The 16,279-nt window shown below is 43.8% G+C and overlaps 1 protein-coding gene across 2 annotated transcripts in view; it reads left to right on the top strand.

Moving 5' to 3' along the window:
• Positions 1 to 10,768, top strand: part of mon2 (MON2 homolog, regulator of endosome-to-Golgi trafficking) — a 48,610-nt gene extending 37,842 nt beyond the window's left edge. Inside the window, exons 26-35 of one of the 2 annotated variants that reach the window (XM_062389354.1) lie at positions 115 to 758; positions 1,508 to 1,651; positions 2,538 to 2,555; positions 3,088 to 3,216; positions 6,334 to 6,524; positions 6,617 to 6,677; positions 6,832 to 6,955; positions 7,233 to 7,440; positions 9,585 to 9,667; positions 10,081 to 10,768. In XM_062389354.1, coding sequence (XP_062245338.1) covers positions 115 to 758; positions 1,508 to 1,651; positions 2,538 to 2,555; positions 3,088 to 3,216; positions 6,334 to 6,524; positions 6,617 to 6,677; positions 6,832 to 6,955; positions 7,233 to 7,440; positions 9,585 to 9,667; positions 10,081 to 10,244 — 1,766 coding nt within the window. In that variant the 3' untranslated portion in view covers positions 10,245 to 10,768. The remainder of the gene's footprint in view (positions 1 to 114; positions 759 to 1,507; positions 1,652 to 2,537; positions 2,556 to 3,087; positions 3,217 to 6,333; positions 6,525 to 6,616; positions 6,678 to 6,831; positions 6,956 to 7,232; positions 7,441 to 9,584; positions 9,668 to 10,080) is intronic. The other variant, XM_062389355.1, reaches the window with a different exon arrangement.
• Positions 10,769 to 16,279: the final 5,511 nt, after the last annotated feature.

Raw genomic sequence — 16,279 nt, 5'->3', positions numbered from 1 at the left:
CTACTGGGCATGGTCCGACAATGTGGTTAGTTAAGTTTGTCACATTTTATCTACAGCTGTTACACACACTAGCTAACTGATAGTCGCATATTCTTCCGTCTTGTGTATCTACAGGTGATTTCTTTGAGGCGTGGGAGGTGCTGCTGAACCACATTCAGTCGGCTGCTCTGAGTAAAAACAACGAGGTCTCCCTGGCCGCCCTCAAGAGCTTTCAAGAGATCCTGCAGATCGTTACACCTGGGAGAGACTCAGACAAAGTATGCGATGCCCTCGCTGCTATGGGCGTCCCCCCAGTGCTCATAGACCCTCTCTCGGCGTCCGGCCCTGGCAGACCCCTGGTGCGTTCAGATTCGCTCGTCGAGCGGCTGACGCGTTACAACGGTGCCGAGCTGCAGGCCCCTCCCCCGGGGGAGGAGTCAGCCTTAGAGGACTCTGCGTTGTGGTGGTCAGCGTGGAACACGTGGTATCGAACGGGAACGGACAGCACGAGGCCGCCCAGTGGCCCGACAGAGAAGCTCTCCTTTATCCCCAGCCAGCCGTTCCTCACGGCGCTGATCCAGATTTTTCCAGCGCTCTACCAGCACATCAAGGCCAACTTCAGCATGGAGGATCTGAAGAAGCTGGGGGTCATCCTTCACGGGGCTGTGTCTGTGCCTATCAGCAGTGATGCCTCACCGTTCATCCTCCCCTCCTACACTGAGGCTGTGCTCACCAGCTTGCAGGAAGCTGTGCTCACGGCTCTGGATATCTTACAGAAGGTGGGCAAAGGAAATGGAAAGTGAAAACAAAAAGATTTTACCCGAATTTCTTATAGTAAACGTTTGACCTTATGCAGTATCTGAAAAAGCATTAAGATGAGTCAGTTGAGCTGTCTTGTGGCCAAGGAGTCAAATAACCAGGCCACAAAGGATGCCGGAGTGGTACATGTGCATTACAGACCCTCTGCTTTTCATTTCGGTGCCATGTTATCAAGTTAGAGCAACCACTGTGCTAACATGAGCTGTGCAACACGTAGGACGTCCTGTACCTGTAAAAGCACTCTAGTGTTTCTGTTGACTGGATTTTTATTACTATAACTGCACACTAGAAGATGCACAGCTTTTTGTTGTAAAGTCCTGGCATTTAGAATTTAGTTCAGTACATAGTCTTAATCCGGGAAATACATTAGTCTTAACAGAAACCTTAGTGTAGCAGCAAATTTTGGTTCTAAAAAATAATTTCAAACCGAGAAAAACAGCAAATTCTTAAATCTTAGAGTGTGGAACCAGCAAACCTTCTTTTGGCTTAAATACTTAAGTACAGATTTTTGTTCCTTATCTAACGTCACCTAAATGGAAACTGCCACTCCAGTCATAAATACTGTCTTTTAGAAATGAAGTTGTACGTGTAAGTTATATTTGTGTGCGATCAGCCCTTGAAGCGGCGTGTCGGTCTGCTAAATTATGCAACACATAGTCGTGCGGTGGATGTCAGCAGTGTTTGTTCCTCTCTTTCCTCCCTGCTGCAGGCCATCTGTGTGGGCCCCGAGAACCTGCAGGTCATGTACCCAGCCATCTTTGAACAGCTGCTACTCTTCGTGGAGTTCTCCTGCAAGCCGCCTCAGTACGGCAGGATGGAAACCAAACACGTGGCCAGTGCCAAATACAACCAGGTAGGGGGTGTAGACTTGGCCTTTCCAACAGCTCAGTTTTCATTTGCTATTTATTTGCTTTTTAATGTTTGTTTCATTAAAATGTTGGTGGACGCTCACTGTTATTCATCATCCTCCTCGGGTCATTGTCAACAAAATCATCCATTTTCTTTTATGTTCATGAAGCAAACCCCTCCTCTTTCTCCCCCCCTACTGTCTGGGCCTTGTAAAGTCCCATCATGGCGCCATATGAGATTGACAGGCTTTTCTGTACCCCCCCCCCCCCATCAGCAGTCCTGGGCTATGTTGTCCTCATATTCCCCCTCTTCATGCTTCATCATGCTGGCCACATGGCAAAGAACTGTTTCACTACTTTACGGCTCAAAAACCGTTTAACATTCACTCCACAAACAAGTGGAGAGGGGCCGACGTTTGCAACATCGTTCTGATACCAGTGTCTTTCTCACGCCTTGCTGCTGTGTGCTCTGCCTTCAGGGGGATGTTTTGAATTCTCTTGATCTAACCGACAGCCTGGTACAATTATGCAAGGAAATGTTAGCGCTGCACACAACAAATCTCAAATCCAGTCTGTGAGTCTTATACGTGGGCCTCAGACTCATTGAACTGTTGGTTTAGGGTCAAACTAAATCCCCAGACCAGCCCAACACATGGGATTGTGTGGTATTTGCTGCCTTTTTGCATCTTATCTGCTGATCTCAGATCATCTCAAATGTCCTTGGTGCTGGGAGTGAGTGTTTCTGCCCTGAATCCATCCAGATAATTGAGTCTAATTGAGCCAACATGCCACCAAATGCAAATTTAATCCCAAAAAACAAACAAGCACATGTTTAATTATAATCTTCTCTCGTTCTGTTTCTCGGGACGACTCATTGGATAACCATTTTAGATCCAGCTGTTTGCACCGGTGAGTTCCATCATCTCCTTCAGCCCCCTCTATAGTTGTACTAAACTGTGCTGAATGGTGACGACCTACCTACCCTCTGCGGTATAAGATATCACATGGCATGGTAGGCTCTCATGTCTCATCTGCATCTCTCACTCACTCCATGCTCCCCCTCTCTGCCTGCCTAACTGGGGGTGATGCCTCTCTGTGCACAGCCCCCGTGCAGTTCCATTTTCAGTTGATCAAGTGTTTGTGGGATGTTCGTTTATACCCGTGTGTTTTTTTTGTATAATTTCTTAAAGACACACTTTGTTGTTTTCACTCATTTGTTTGTCTATATTTTTTTTCAGCTGTACTCATGTGCATATTAAAACTTTAACAGGGACTAAATATGAATGTAACCTTAAAATGAACGTGTGGTACTTGTACAAAGTGTGTCTTTAAAAACTGCTTTCAGTGTGGCTCTGCCAAAAGGTATGGATCGTGTTTTTATTAGATTTCCTTGACTAATGTCGATCCATGTTTTCTTTTTTAAATCTTCTTTCCTTTCCAGGCGGAATGGGTTGCCTTAAACTATGTGCCCTTTGCTGAGCGCTCCCTGGAGGTAGTAGTGGACCTATACCACAAAACAGCGTGCCACAAAGCTGTCATCAGTGAGAAAGTTCTGCAGAACATCATCAAGGTGTGTTTTACTAGAATGGGCTTTTCACTGTTTCTAAGGTTCTGAGTGGTAACATGGTAACACGTGGGCAACTCTGAGTTCTGGTGTGAAAGCACCCAGGAGGCGTTTTGGACATATTTGAGGTGCAATCACTCAGACCACATTCAGAGGTGGTCAGAGATGCGTGTAGCCAAATACAATTTCAACAATGCAGGGTTTCCCCCAGCACTATCTTGTTAAGGCGGCCGCCTTAACAAGACTAGGGCCCCGCCTTGACTACCAATGTACTGAAAAAAATATTGGTGATTGGTCCGCTAACGCCAGCATTTCGGAATGGAAACTTCCTGTTCCATTCCCTACATCACAATAAACCAAAATCACAACTACGACTCTATAATTCGTGTGACAAGTGTGTTAAGCCAGCAGCGTTGTCCAGCTGACGGTGGCTGGTTAGAGCACTTACGGCACGTGTGTACGGTCACATACTATTATAACGAACTTTCATAACGTGGCTAGCGGGCTAACCACCATGCTAACTGCGGTGGGAACAGCGCAAAAACCCGCTGACTTTAATCCCACGGCTCATGACACTCTTTCTCAAACACCGTCAGGTTAGAAGCAAACACTTTAGATCGATACTAACTAACGGTAGTAGTTAGTATCGGGTGTCCCTGCTGACTGTGTGTGGAAGCTGGGGGGAAGCTAGCTGCCTCCGTGTAGCTTCAAGCTGTTGCAGCTGTTGAATTAGCAACGCAGTTTGGAAACAAGACCGGGGAACCGCTGCGTTAAGACACGATAACATAAGCATTATGACCCGCTGGGTGTCACTTTATTCAGCAAAAACTGTCGCGTCATCAACATCCTTTTTCTGTTAGCTGCCATTGTTCACTGTGTGTGAGGAGCCGGGAGGACGTAAATAAACCAGCGTGGACTTCTTCTATATACCTCATGAGGTAGGCTTCTCTAAGCTCGACTTCAGTTGCGCCATCTACTGTTCTGGTGGTGAATTGTTTTCACAACAAAAAGGCTAGTAGAACTGTAAATCAAAAAGGGTTCGTCCGGTCCGTCCGTCGGTCAGTCCGCAACGGACTCGGAGTAGCATACATTGGCCTTAAGCTGCGTAAATGTCTAGTAATATCTCGATTTTAATTGGTCCATGAATGATATGTAACGTAAAGGCTTATGTGGCATACCATTTACGTAAAAAAGGCACAAAGAATGATGCTTATTTGCGTACATGTTAAATCATACAGAATCAGGTGCGCATGCGCGAAAACTTTTTTTTTCTTGCCGTCCACAATGAATAGGCGGTTAATTTGAACGGAATCCGACATCACAAACTGTCATCTTCAGAGGCAGCTTGATTTTTCTTAAAAACCGGCTTAAACCCTATTTTGTAGTGTCTGCATGTTTTCCACAACATTTGTACCTACTGTTGTTTATTTATATTGAAATAAACAGTTGTTTATTTCATTCATGCGTACTGGCATCTTTGAGCAAAATACCCCCAAAAATTTTCGCCGCGCCGCTACGCGCCGCGCCAACAGCACCGCCACCTGCTTACCACCTTGACTGACAGATTTACTGGGGGAAACACTGCAATGAGTTTATTTTTTTTCTTTCCAAATGAGTTAAATCTTGTTTTTCTCAATGTATGATTCACTCAGGCCCTGTTGGCTCTGCTCTCTCCCCTCTTTGTAACTCTTACCGAACATAAATGATGTACGTGGATCACAAATGGTCCCAGGAGAGCCATTTAGAAAACATTATGTAGCCAGATGTAATCAAATGTGCTTGGGGCTGTCTACCTGTGTTTGGATCTCTCACGATGGAACCGGTTTGAAAAAGAAAGAGGCTTTTTCAGTTATTAATTACAGACCAACATCTATGGGACAGTTATCAAAACCAGTCCCTACATCTGTCTGTACTATTCCCGTGAACGCGATATCTCCAGAATAACCTGGAATATCCTCACATTTGGTACAAATATTCACTTGTACTCAACGATGTACTGATTTGATTTTGATGGTCAAAGGCCACCACAGTGCGGTAATTGCAGTTGTGTCGATCATGTGCAGCCGTACGAACAGTTGAAGGGTAGATGTAGCCTCTGGTATTTCACTTTCTGGGCTCGTCGTCAAGACCAGTGATTACACTTGGTTCATTAGTACTCCTGGCTTCTCTAATGATGGTTGTAAGAGCTGTTAGAACTTTTAATGTTTGGGTAAAGGCAATATATAAGCATGATTACACATAATAATAAAACAGCGTAATGATTATCAGTCAATTACAACTCTGGATTATTGTAAAATGGAAAGTAATGGATTGACAATGATTATAGATTCGGGTGTGACCGTTCGGGTGGTAAATTGTTTAAATGGCTTGTTAGCAGAATTGTTCGGAAGGCCCTAGAGAAGTTATTCAGTGAAAACAGGCTCTTCAAACTTGATTTAGAAGCATGGGTTAGTGTTTTGTCCGTTTGGGGTACAGACAAGTTTGAAGTGCTTCCTTCAGGTTTTTTTGCTCCTTGTTGGCATATTATCAACTCTGTGTTGCAGGGTTCTGATAACTGAGTGCTTCTGTTCCTGTGAGTGGTGAAAGTTAGAGTGTGTCCTGGCCTCATGTGACTCCTCGAACAACAGTTGTTACCACATGACCTCCGGTGACTCCAATGCTTTTCAACAACCGTTTTAACAGCCAGAAACACTTACTGACCTAAGGGCCTTCAATGGTCTTGAAAATGCATGTTTTTCAGAAAGTTTCCTAATGGAAAGACATCATTTCCCCCCCCATCCTTTTTTTTTTTTTCTCCGAAGAACAAAGTGACACTTGTAAAAGCTCAGCCTTTGGGAACCCAGCTGCTCTCTGAAAAGTAAACTGTTTAAAATATAGTCTCTTACATATTCTGGTTTGGAGGAATGAAACCTGAACTGGACCTCTGCCTGATGCAAATACTACTTGATGTTAACTCTATGAATTCAAGTCTCTCCAAATACCAATTTGAAAGAGGAGGTCAATGGCTTTCACAATAACCTCTATTATTTGTATAGATTTTCACTTGAGGTCTCGCTCTTTGTTACAGGCTCGTGATTTATAATTGTTGTCTCTTTCTTTCTGTTTATCCCCTTTATCCTCAAGACTTTAAAGATGCCCTTGGGTTTGAAGTACTCCTGTCCGTCAGAGAGCACCTGGAAGCTTGCTGTTTCGTCCCTGCTTAAGGTTTTGTCTATTGGACTGCCGGTGGCACGCCAGCATGCCTCATCTGGGAAGTTCAACACCATGTGGCCTGAACTGGCCAATGCCTTTGAAGACTTTCTTTTTACCAAAAGGTATGGATTAGAAAGCCTTAACACCAAGTCTGCCTATATATAAATATATAATTGCGTATGTACGAAGCTCTTTTTTTTTTTTGCTTCTATAGCACATCCCCAGACAACCTTTCTATCCAGGAATTTCAGAAGAATGAAGCTGTGGATGTAGAGGTGAGTAGCGGAGAGTCTCCTGCTATGCTGGTCATGTGGGAAGGGCAAACTCTGGAGAAAGTCCAGACCCCATCCTCTGGCGTTCATGTCTGAAAACGGCTATTGTTTTGTGAATTTATCTGATTGACAATTGTTTATATTTTCTTCATTTCAGGTAGTCCAGCTGATCAGCACAGAGATTTTACCTTTTGCCAATTTCATCCCCAAAGACTTTGTTGGCCAGATCATGACTATGTTAAATAAAGGTTCCATTCACTCTCAGTCTCCCTCGTTCACAGGTAAGATGTGACTTTGGCAGCTCAAATTATTGCCGCTTTGTTGATAACTTGTATTCCTGCCGTTACTGGGACACCAGGGAGGCAGCAATTGTTAAATTCTTTGGCTGTGTCGCAAAAGACCTCCCTCTGACTCCAAAAATGTGATGAGGAATATAATAAACTTTATTTATATAGCACTTTTAAAAAACAGAGTAAAGTCTGTCCTGTCAGTATAAATCTCTCCAGAGAGTGGAATCTCCTAAATGTCTAAAAATGTAAATGTTCCCTCTTTCCTCAGAGGCAGAAATAGATGTGCGGATGAGGGAGGAGTTTTCCAAAGTGTGCTTTGAAACGCTGCTGCAGTTTTCCTTCAGCAACAAGGTGTCCACCCCGCAGGAGGGCTATATCTCTCGTATGGCGCTCTCCGTGCTCCTCAAGAGGTCCCAGGACGTCCTGCGGCGTTACGTGGAGAATGAGAGGCTGAGTGGACGATGCCCCCTGCCCAGGTACACCTTTCCATATAACTGTGACCCTCGTTACTGTAAGCGCCATGATTTAACACTAATATTTTGCAATGCTAAACAAAGATTATGAATCTCCATACATCCATCACTGGCCGTCTTCTTTTTTGTCAACAACCCAAAACCACTGCACTCCTCTGTGATTCATTGTTGGTTTGAGTCTTAACTGCAGCGGATTTTTTTCCTAAGACAGAGTTTAGTGATGACCAGAGGGAAATGGCAGCATTAGGACAGAAAAAGAGATGATGGGGGTTGTTCATAAAATCACATAATTTAGGTATATATAAATATATATATAAATGTTGAGAGAGAGAGAGATCAAATCATGGTTGCATTCTAACGCCGGGTTCACACCGGACGCGGAAGCGACGCCAAAGCGAGGCGTAAGCGCAGCGCCAATCCTCTGGCTCCCATCCACTCCCATGTTAAACCGCAGCGCTGAACACACCGGAGGCTGAAGCGTAGCGTTGTGCCGCGGCGGCCTAGCGCCGTGAAGCAATCGTTTCGGCGTCGTGTCTATTTTTTCTGCTTGACGCGAGCGTATCGCAACAGGAAACACACTGAAAAACGATTTTAAACGATATTGACGACATATTTTATATGATATAAAAGATCAGATGTGCATCCCATACTTTGTATTCACCCTCTGTTGTCCTGGACTTTTAATTTTACCACTTTTACCGAACACATTATTAAATGTCCCCCTCTGCCCATCCACTACAGCCAAAAAAGCAGTGATACAGATAAAAAGAGAGATAGGGGGGGGGGCTACGTATTCTCCACATATGCTTGAGTGGAGAATACGTAATTTACCCCCCGACCCCCGATTTTTTACGGAGCAAACAGCGAAGTTCTTCAACATGGATGACATTAAATTAATAATTGAAGTGGAGAAGTGCAGTGAGTTGTATGATCCTCGGAACATGCTGTATAAAGACAACACTAAAAATGACACATGTTGGGACGCTGTTGCAGTTAATTTTGGAGCAACAAGTAAGTATATGCTTGAAAAAAAATATGAAATGCCGTTTATACTGCAGGCTGATAACAGCGGCGCTTCAGCGTCGCTATCGCGCCCGGTGTGAACCGCCAAGCGCCGGCGCTCTGGGGATTAGCGCTTACGCCTCGCTTCAGCGTCGCTTCCGCGTCCGGTGTGAACCCGGCGTTAGAGTGTAAAGCTGAGTATTCATGTGGGGTCTTTAAAAGTCAAAAATCAGATTATCTGAAAGCCTTAATACTTTAAAGTATTATGTACTAGATTTTCAATTTATTAAGGTAGGTCTTACTTATGTTAATGTTCATTTAACCCTTTTCCATCATCCTTTCAAATTAATCTATGTATAGTTTGTAATTACTCTCTGTGTGGTAGTTCTTTATTAATGACACAGATATTAGCATTGTAATAAAGCATTGAATTGATGTCAGTACAATCAGCCTGGCTGTGTGAAAGACTGTTGATACCGAATGTATTGCCTGTAGTTTGAGAGATAATTTAACATATCAATGCTTATTCTCTACTCTGCTACTTCACCCTATCTTCAATGAGGGGGAAGTATATCTAATTGTGAAGCTCAGATATTACTTACTTATGTGTCATACTTCACATTTGGTTCACTATGTCTTGAAAAGTCTTAAATTATTTAGCTTGTTGAAATAGAAATAACTCTGATTATACAATAATATTTTTGTTCACATAAATCAGAAATCTTGTAATAACTGTGCTGATCTTAATATGGGCTGATTAATTTTCAATTTTAATTACACCAGACCACTTTAATATAAATGTCATCTTCGAGATGTTAAATTATATTATATATTAAGTCATTATCTTATTTAGTTCATTGAATCGTTTCATCAACATGCTTTTCTCTGCCTGTTCTTTTTTCCTGCTTGTCAAATCTAAATCCTCTGTTGTCAGTTTCCTCTTGGCGTTTCCTCTTGGCGTCAGCTTTTAAAAACTGATGATTCCCTTGGTCTTCCAAATGAATTCTGTCATTTCACTCATAAGAGTGTTTTGAAAATAAACAATAAGAGATTTTGATGTTCACTCTCTTTGTTTTATTTACTGATGCCCTTGTAACATCTACAGTTTTATAAATGATATCTTTGTTTTTTATTTTGCATTTTAGGCAACAAGTGACAGAGATCATCTTCGTCTTGAAAGCGATCAGCACTTTGATGGACTCACTTAAAAAGACACAGCCAGAAAATGGTGAGTAGCAAACTGTGTCAAGGATTAAATAGAAATTAGATGAAGGAGACGCAAAGGGAAAAAAAGTATTAAAACCACAATAATACCAGCGCATCATATCATTGAGTTAAATGTGTCATAGTACAGTTGGGACTGTTTTTATTTCCAATCTGTGAAGAACTGTTTATATTTCCAGCGAGTTCAATTACAAGAAGTGATTTATTTATCCACAGTAGATTGGAAGGAGACGTGGGGAAATTAAATTTCTGAAGATTCATTTCCATTCGCCTGTGGGAATTTCATTAAGGAAATGATTTCTTTGATTGCCTTCTGTCACCGTTCATATTCTCTTTCTTCCTCTCTCTCCCATCCCCGCCCTTCCCTTCTCTTTGTTGCTCCTCTTGTTCTGCGATTCTTTTGGTTACCCCCTGCAGTGGATGGCAACACGTGGGCTCAGGTAATTGCCCTGTACCCCACCCTGGTGGAGTGCATCACATGTTCCTCATCTGAGGTGAGCTCAGCCCTGAAAGAGGCCCTTGGGCCGTTTCAAGACTTTATGCAGCCCCCGGTCTCCAGGGTCCAGAACGGGGAGTCCTGACCAGGCTGGCTCTGAGCTCTTTGGTCCTTTTTTATTATGAAGAAGTCTTTGAATGTGTCTTCTCGACCCACGTGCTTCACAAGTGCACGGACATGAACTCAATGCGAGACCCATCTACGGTGACATGAAGCTACACATAGTGATGAGAGATCTGAGGTCCGTTCCCCGCCCTTCATATGCATCATTGTATGCTTCTCATGTGAGCTGATTATGCCTTGCCCCCCCCCCCCCCCCCCCCGCACTCTCATACAGACTGGCTGCGATATTGTGTTAACTACAGAGATTTAAAAATAAATTGCAGTGTTGGCTCTGGGTGTGTGGTGGTGATGTTGATGAAAACAAAAAAAGACAAACTGGGGCTATAATGATCGTAAAAATGAATATTTAGACTTTTGCAACATTTTCAACAGTGAGGATTTTATGCAAGACAACAAATCTAACTGTAACATTCCATGTCACCTTTAGCCAGCCATCTGAGGGGATGTACTCGTCTGTGTAAAATAAATGGGACAATTCTACAATCAGCTGTGTGCTGTGAGTGTGCTCAATTAGTGTTTGTGTTAAGTTCCTCAAGTACCACAAAAATGCATTAAAAATTTTTTATTCCACACTATCCTGATGAAAAAAGGACGAGTTTATATCGAGGTCCTGTCGATACATGCTCTCAAGCAATGGTGGGTCCATTTCAGCTGTTAATCATAATGTTAAACCCCTTTTTCAAAGCATCAAATAACTAATTAAAATTAAAACCAAACATTCTTGGGTAGCTGTCATGTCATCCATCTTAATACAAAGTCTATGATTTGAATAAGCAAATGATGATTTTATTTAAAGTAAAACGCGTTTGTTGGATGCAGCTTCTGAAGTTTGATGATCTCCTGCTTTTGCTGGTCACACGTGACCATAAACTGATTTCTGTTTAATATTTAAACATTACACTTTAGTCCCTGGGTCTTTATATGTTATGGTGTAAATACTATACTGTAGGGGGGGTAAGGGCCACGTAAATGGTAAAAAAAATCCACAAAGTAATATAACAAGAATTAAGTTGTAATGATAAGATAATTAATTGTAGTTTTTGGCTTCTTGTCATGTTAGAAGGGGATTAGAAGATTGACATACGCCTACATTGGAAAGAGGAATGTGCAGCGTCTCTCATAGTAATATCAAGGTGAAGATGATACAAGTTTTTATTCTAAATAAAAGAAACCGCCCTGGAGGAAGTTGCCTCTTTTGATGAGGAGGAAGTGTTTGGTAGTGGTTGACTGTGATGTGAGGGGGTTTCTCATGAAACAATGAGATGAGTTCAGGGGTTTGTTCCCAGAAGGGTGGAACTCCATCAAGCATGGGTTCTCTCTGCTGCTGGTTTCTTACTTCCTTGTTTATAAAAGTATTATGACTTCATATTAAGTTACAACTCTATTTTTGAAATATTGTAATTTAAAATTATGACTTAATTATCGTAATATTGTTTTTGAAAATTGTCATTAAATAACAACTATAATACTATAATTACTTTTTTATTAAATTATGAATCCTTTCTTTTAATATCACAAATGTATAATTTTATATATCGCAAATGTATTCTGCTAATATTTCAACTTAAAGCGTGTAATATGATGCCCTTTTTTTAGATTTAATAATGACTTTATTCTCGGTTATATTGTGAATTTAACCTTGTAACATGTCTTTATTCTTGTAATAATATTATGGCTTCTTTTGTCATTAGATTGCGAGCTACTCTCGTAGTTTAAAGATTTTATGCTGTTGATATTACGACTTAAATCTCGAAATCTCGATGTGTTTGTTCCTTTAATATGTCCCCTGTACTCCCTGGTGTGTGTGAGGACCCACCGGACCCCTCCTCACGTCCCCCGGAGGCCCTCGGGCCGTGGTGTGCGCTCCTGCAGCGGGTCATATGAGGGGAGAGGGCTGGTTTGCACTGAAAAGAAAGGGAGGGTGACGGACGGAGGGAGAGAGAGATAGAGAGAGAGGGGGGGGGGGGGTCTGCTTGGGCGGGGTTTCCCCTCATTTTAAGTCTGCACAGAAGACGAGTGAAGCGGGAGAAGGACGCACGGTCTCCGGCTCCCTGCCCCGGAGTGTGGCGGTCTCATGCGCAGCCTCATTTTTTTCTGCCGCTTCTTCCTCGGCCCTGCCCGCCGCCCTCCTCGCTGTGTGGCCAGACACTGGCTGAGGTAGTAGTTTGTGCTGTTGGTTGGGTTGTGACACTGCCCGCTATGGAGATGACTGCGCAAGCTACTGCCTTGCTAGTGCTGGTGCCCCCGCGTCCGCCGAGGAGAAGAGCGCCCGCCTCGCCGCGCTCTGAACACGGACTCTGCAGGTAACCCGCACCGCTGATGTAAAGACAACGCGAGTCGGTGTAATGCTTTGCTTTTAAACGGAAAAAAAAAAAATGGCTCGAACTGAAAGTGTTTCCGAACTGTATCGTGTGTGATGCTAATAAAACAATGACCCCGAGGCAGACGTGGGCTTTCTTTGTACGCAGTTTGTATTTTTTTTGCACAGATCTAATGTGAGATTTTCGCCGTGTGGTTTCTCCGTCCCTCTTTAAGCCGTGTGTTCTCTTGCAGGGAGAGAGAAGCGGGGACCGTGCGCATGTGATAAGTGCGCCTGTGATACGCAAGTTTGAACCGTTTTGGTTTGCTCGTTTTCTTTTGAACATGCAGGAGGAAGTCGATATGTGCTTTTGGATTCGCGTAGTTTGCTCGCACCTCGGGCGCAGCGGGCTGCGTGGAGAGCATGTAGGTCAACGGTGCTGTTGCTATGAGGGAGAGGAGTGACGTGGCTGCTGCTGCTGCCCACAGAACTATCCTACAATACATCTGCTCCCATGCACACAGGCTGCCTCTGTGCTGCGACTTCCTTTGTTGATAATGTTGCATACCATCACACACAGATAGTGTGTGTGTGTGTGTGAGAGAGACTGCTGCACCTATTCATCTCTGCTGGCCAGAGCTCAGACATTAATCTGTGCAGCGCTGTTGGTGCTGCTCACCCAATAATCTGATTATTATGCCAAATCTAGGTGATGTGTGTGTGTGTGTGTGTGTGTGTGTGTGCGCGCGCGCCTCAGCATTTGGAAGGCAGACACACCACATGACTTGAACCCCCTGCTGAGTTCTCCAGCAGTGATGGCCTCTCTGGGGGAAGCGGGAGCACCGATGTGGGTCATGCACTGTGAGTTACCCCTTTAGGAAACCTCCCTCCGCCGCCCCAGCAGCATCTGGCGGCTCTGGTATCCCATTAGTCCGGCCTGTGGTGGGGGGGCTGCGGCCGGAATGGATAATGAGCTTTGATAGGCTGTGGGTGCCAGGCAGCGCCGGCTGGGTCGATGAAGCCATGCCGAGGCTGCAGACTTGAGTTCAGATCCCCCATAGCTCAGATCTGAGCACGCCGCTCCGGTCACTGACTGAGGATTGAATCCTGCGTTTGACCTTCCAAGGATGTTCCCATGAAATATGTACGAGTTCGCACTTGATAGTGTGTTAGGCAGAGTTGTGGTCACTTCTTCCCACCAGCATTTGTTCAGATATTACACAATAAATCCTCCCGCTGCTACTCATTGTAGAGAAAGGCATCGGTTGAAAAGGAGTGAGTTCTGCTCCTTTTTTGTGTGCAGAAGAATCTTGACCGGTAAACAGACAGAAGGGACTTTTAGTTCTCCTCAAACTTTTTGAGCAGTAGCCCACAGGTCTGCATTAAATGCATTCTAATCAGTATCTGTTGTAAAAAAAAAAAGCCTCTAGGATAAAAACCAAACATCATTTATCATGGTGTGACAGTAAAGAGAGTCAGCCTATGGACCAGTGAGCAGAGCAGAGGCAGCCGGTGTCCTGCTCATCCATCTTGTGTCAGAGCGCTCATTTGAGCCGGGCTGCAGATAAATCAAACTGGAGGCAGCCAGAGCCCTGGAGCAGTAAATTAAAGCCCCCTGTGGAAAATCTGTCCGCTCACGTGGGGATCACAGCTGCACGGCTGGAGCAGCCGCACCTTTGTCCTGACAGGACGTCAACACTCACGTCTGTGTGTGAGTACTTGTGTTCACCAAATGTGGCTGCTTCTGTAATGCAGCAAGTTTAGGAACGAATAGATCACAATTATTTTCTCAGTCGATCAAACAACACAGCGGCGGACAAACTCGAGGGGTAAATCAGAAAACCAGGTTAGAAACCCAGGCACGGTGCCTTCGGGCATCAGGGGTCACTGAACGGCTCCATATGAAAAGCCTGTGAATCATCTTCCACTGTGTGACCTTCTTGTCTCCACCCAGTTGAGCACCTATGGGAGATTTGGGACCAAAGTGTGAGACAGCGCTCTCCACCTCCATCATCAAAAGGCCAACAGGGTGCAGAGACATATCAGTACATGGTGTCCCAGCACCTCACTAAGACAATTTATACTGAGTTCGCTCCGAATTCCTCAACCGTCCGTAGTTTGAAATATGATACACAAGAAAGTGTCTGTTGCACAGTGTGACATCATTAAAAGTGTGGCTTTGTGTAACTTACTGAAACTCGGCTTTCACGTAGGACCAAGAAACTCAACAGACCAGGGTTGAGAAGCTTGATTAATATAAACAGTCGATCAGTTTTCACAGAAATCTAGATACATTTTCTTTGACATAATTGATCGATGGACTGTTGCAGCCAAAAATATGAATCGTTTTTTGGTATCATTTTTTCAAATGTGATTTATCCTGTTTGGAGGCTTATGGGCAGAGGATGGCGTGACTTGCTCTATAAGGAAACTCGGGATTTGTGTATATGAGTTCTGTAAATTAAATTTGATTGGTTGATTTTTTTCTTTGTCCTGTTTTAAACTAAACTTAATCTACTGGACCGTTGGTAAAAATAAAGTCACATTTGCTTCCAAGAAATTGTGATGGCGTTTTCTTTTTTGCACTCATCTTATAGACAAAATGGTTGACAGATAAACTGATCATGGAAATGTTAAGTGACAGAACTGCTACTGGATTTCAACAAACAATATGAGAGATCTTTTCAATTAATCCTCAGCTGAAAAGAGGTTTGAAGACTGTGGCCTCTGCCCTCCCATGTATCCTAGGTACATTTTGGCATAAACAGAGGACTCACCAATCTCAGGTCTATGATATCCTGCAACATCAACCGTAGTCGAGACAAAGTTTTCCCCCCTTTGACGATTTTTTCAATCTGGTAGAAATACTGATCCATCTGAGGCTGGTGAGACACAGAGGGAGAGAGATGGTTAATTTGAGACATGAAGTTCATGTTCAGCATGTCTCCATTCAATCTACTAGACACTGCAGTTAAGAGGCTCATCCTTCCAGTGCGAGAGATGAGTATCTCGCTGCCAGCCCACTCAGCATCTCCCTCAGATCAATCCACGGGTGGGGTGGGAGTGCTGCGACCTTGGAAAAGCAAGCTACCCACAGGAATAACAGTGTCATCACTGCCGTCGGCCAATCTGGACCCCCCCCCACACACACACACACACGCATACACGCACACTCAGGTGGAGAGTGAGAGTGGAGTGCCAGATCAGTGCTTGCCTGACTGGAGGAGGACCGGTGGGACCAGATGGTCCTTCAGCTCCTGCAGAGGACCCAGGGGTGTGAGACTCCTACAATAACACCTCATGATCCTGTGTGTTTAGAGCAGGTAGTGTGTGTCTGTGTGTGTGTGTTTTACATGCTTATATTCTGATCGTCACCTGATGATAGAAACCAAGAATTGAAAAATTCTACACGCTAGTTCTAAAAGGGATTATTTACAATGATAGACATGATTAGTCAAATTTAGCTCTTGAAAAGATTCAAAAGATTCCACATTCAACAAAAAAAAAGAATGAGCTGTGGCTGAGGGGTAGAGCGGTCGCCCTTCAACCTGATGAATGGTATTTCGATCCCACGTCTTCCCCATCAGCATGCCGAAGTGTCCTCAGGCAAGATGTTGAACCCTGATTTGGCCCTCATAGAACAACAAAAGTGCTGTTAATAGATGCAATGTATGAATGTGTGTGTGAATGTAAAACTG

This window comes from Platichthys flesus, chromosome 6 (assembly GCF_949316205.1).
Source record: "Platichthys flesus chromosome 6, fPlaFle2.1, whole genome shotgun sequence".
In the NCBI taxonomy this organism is placed as follows: Eukaryota; Metazoa; Chordata; class Actinopteri; order Pleuronectiformes; family Pleuronectidae; genus Platichthys; species Platichthys flesus.
This window is presented reverse-complemented; position numbering and strand designations above follow the sequence as displayed.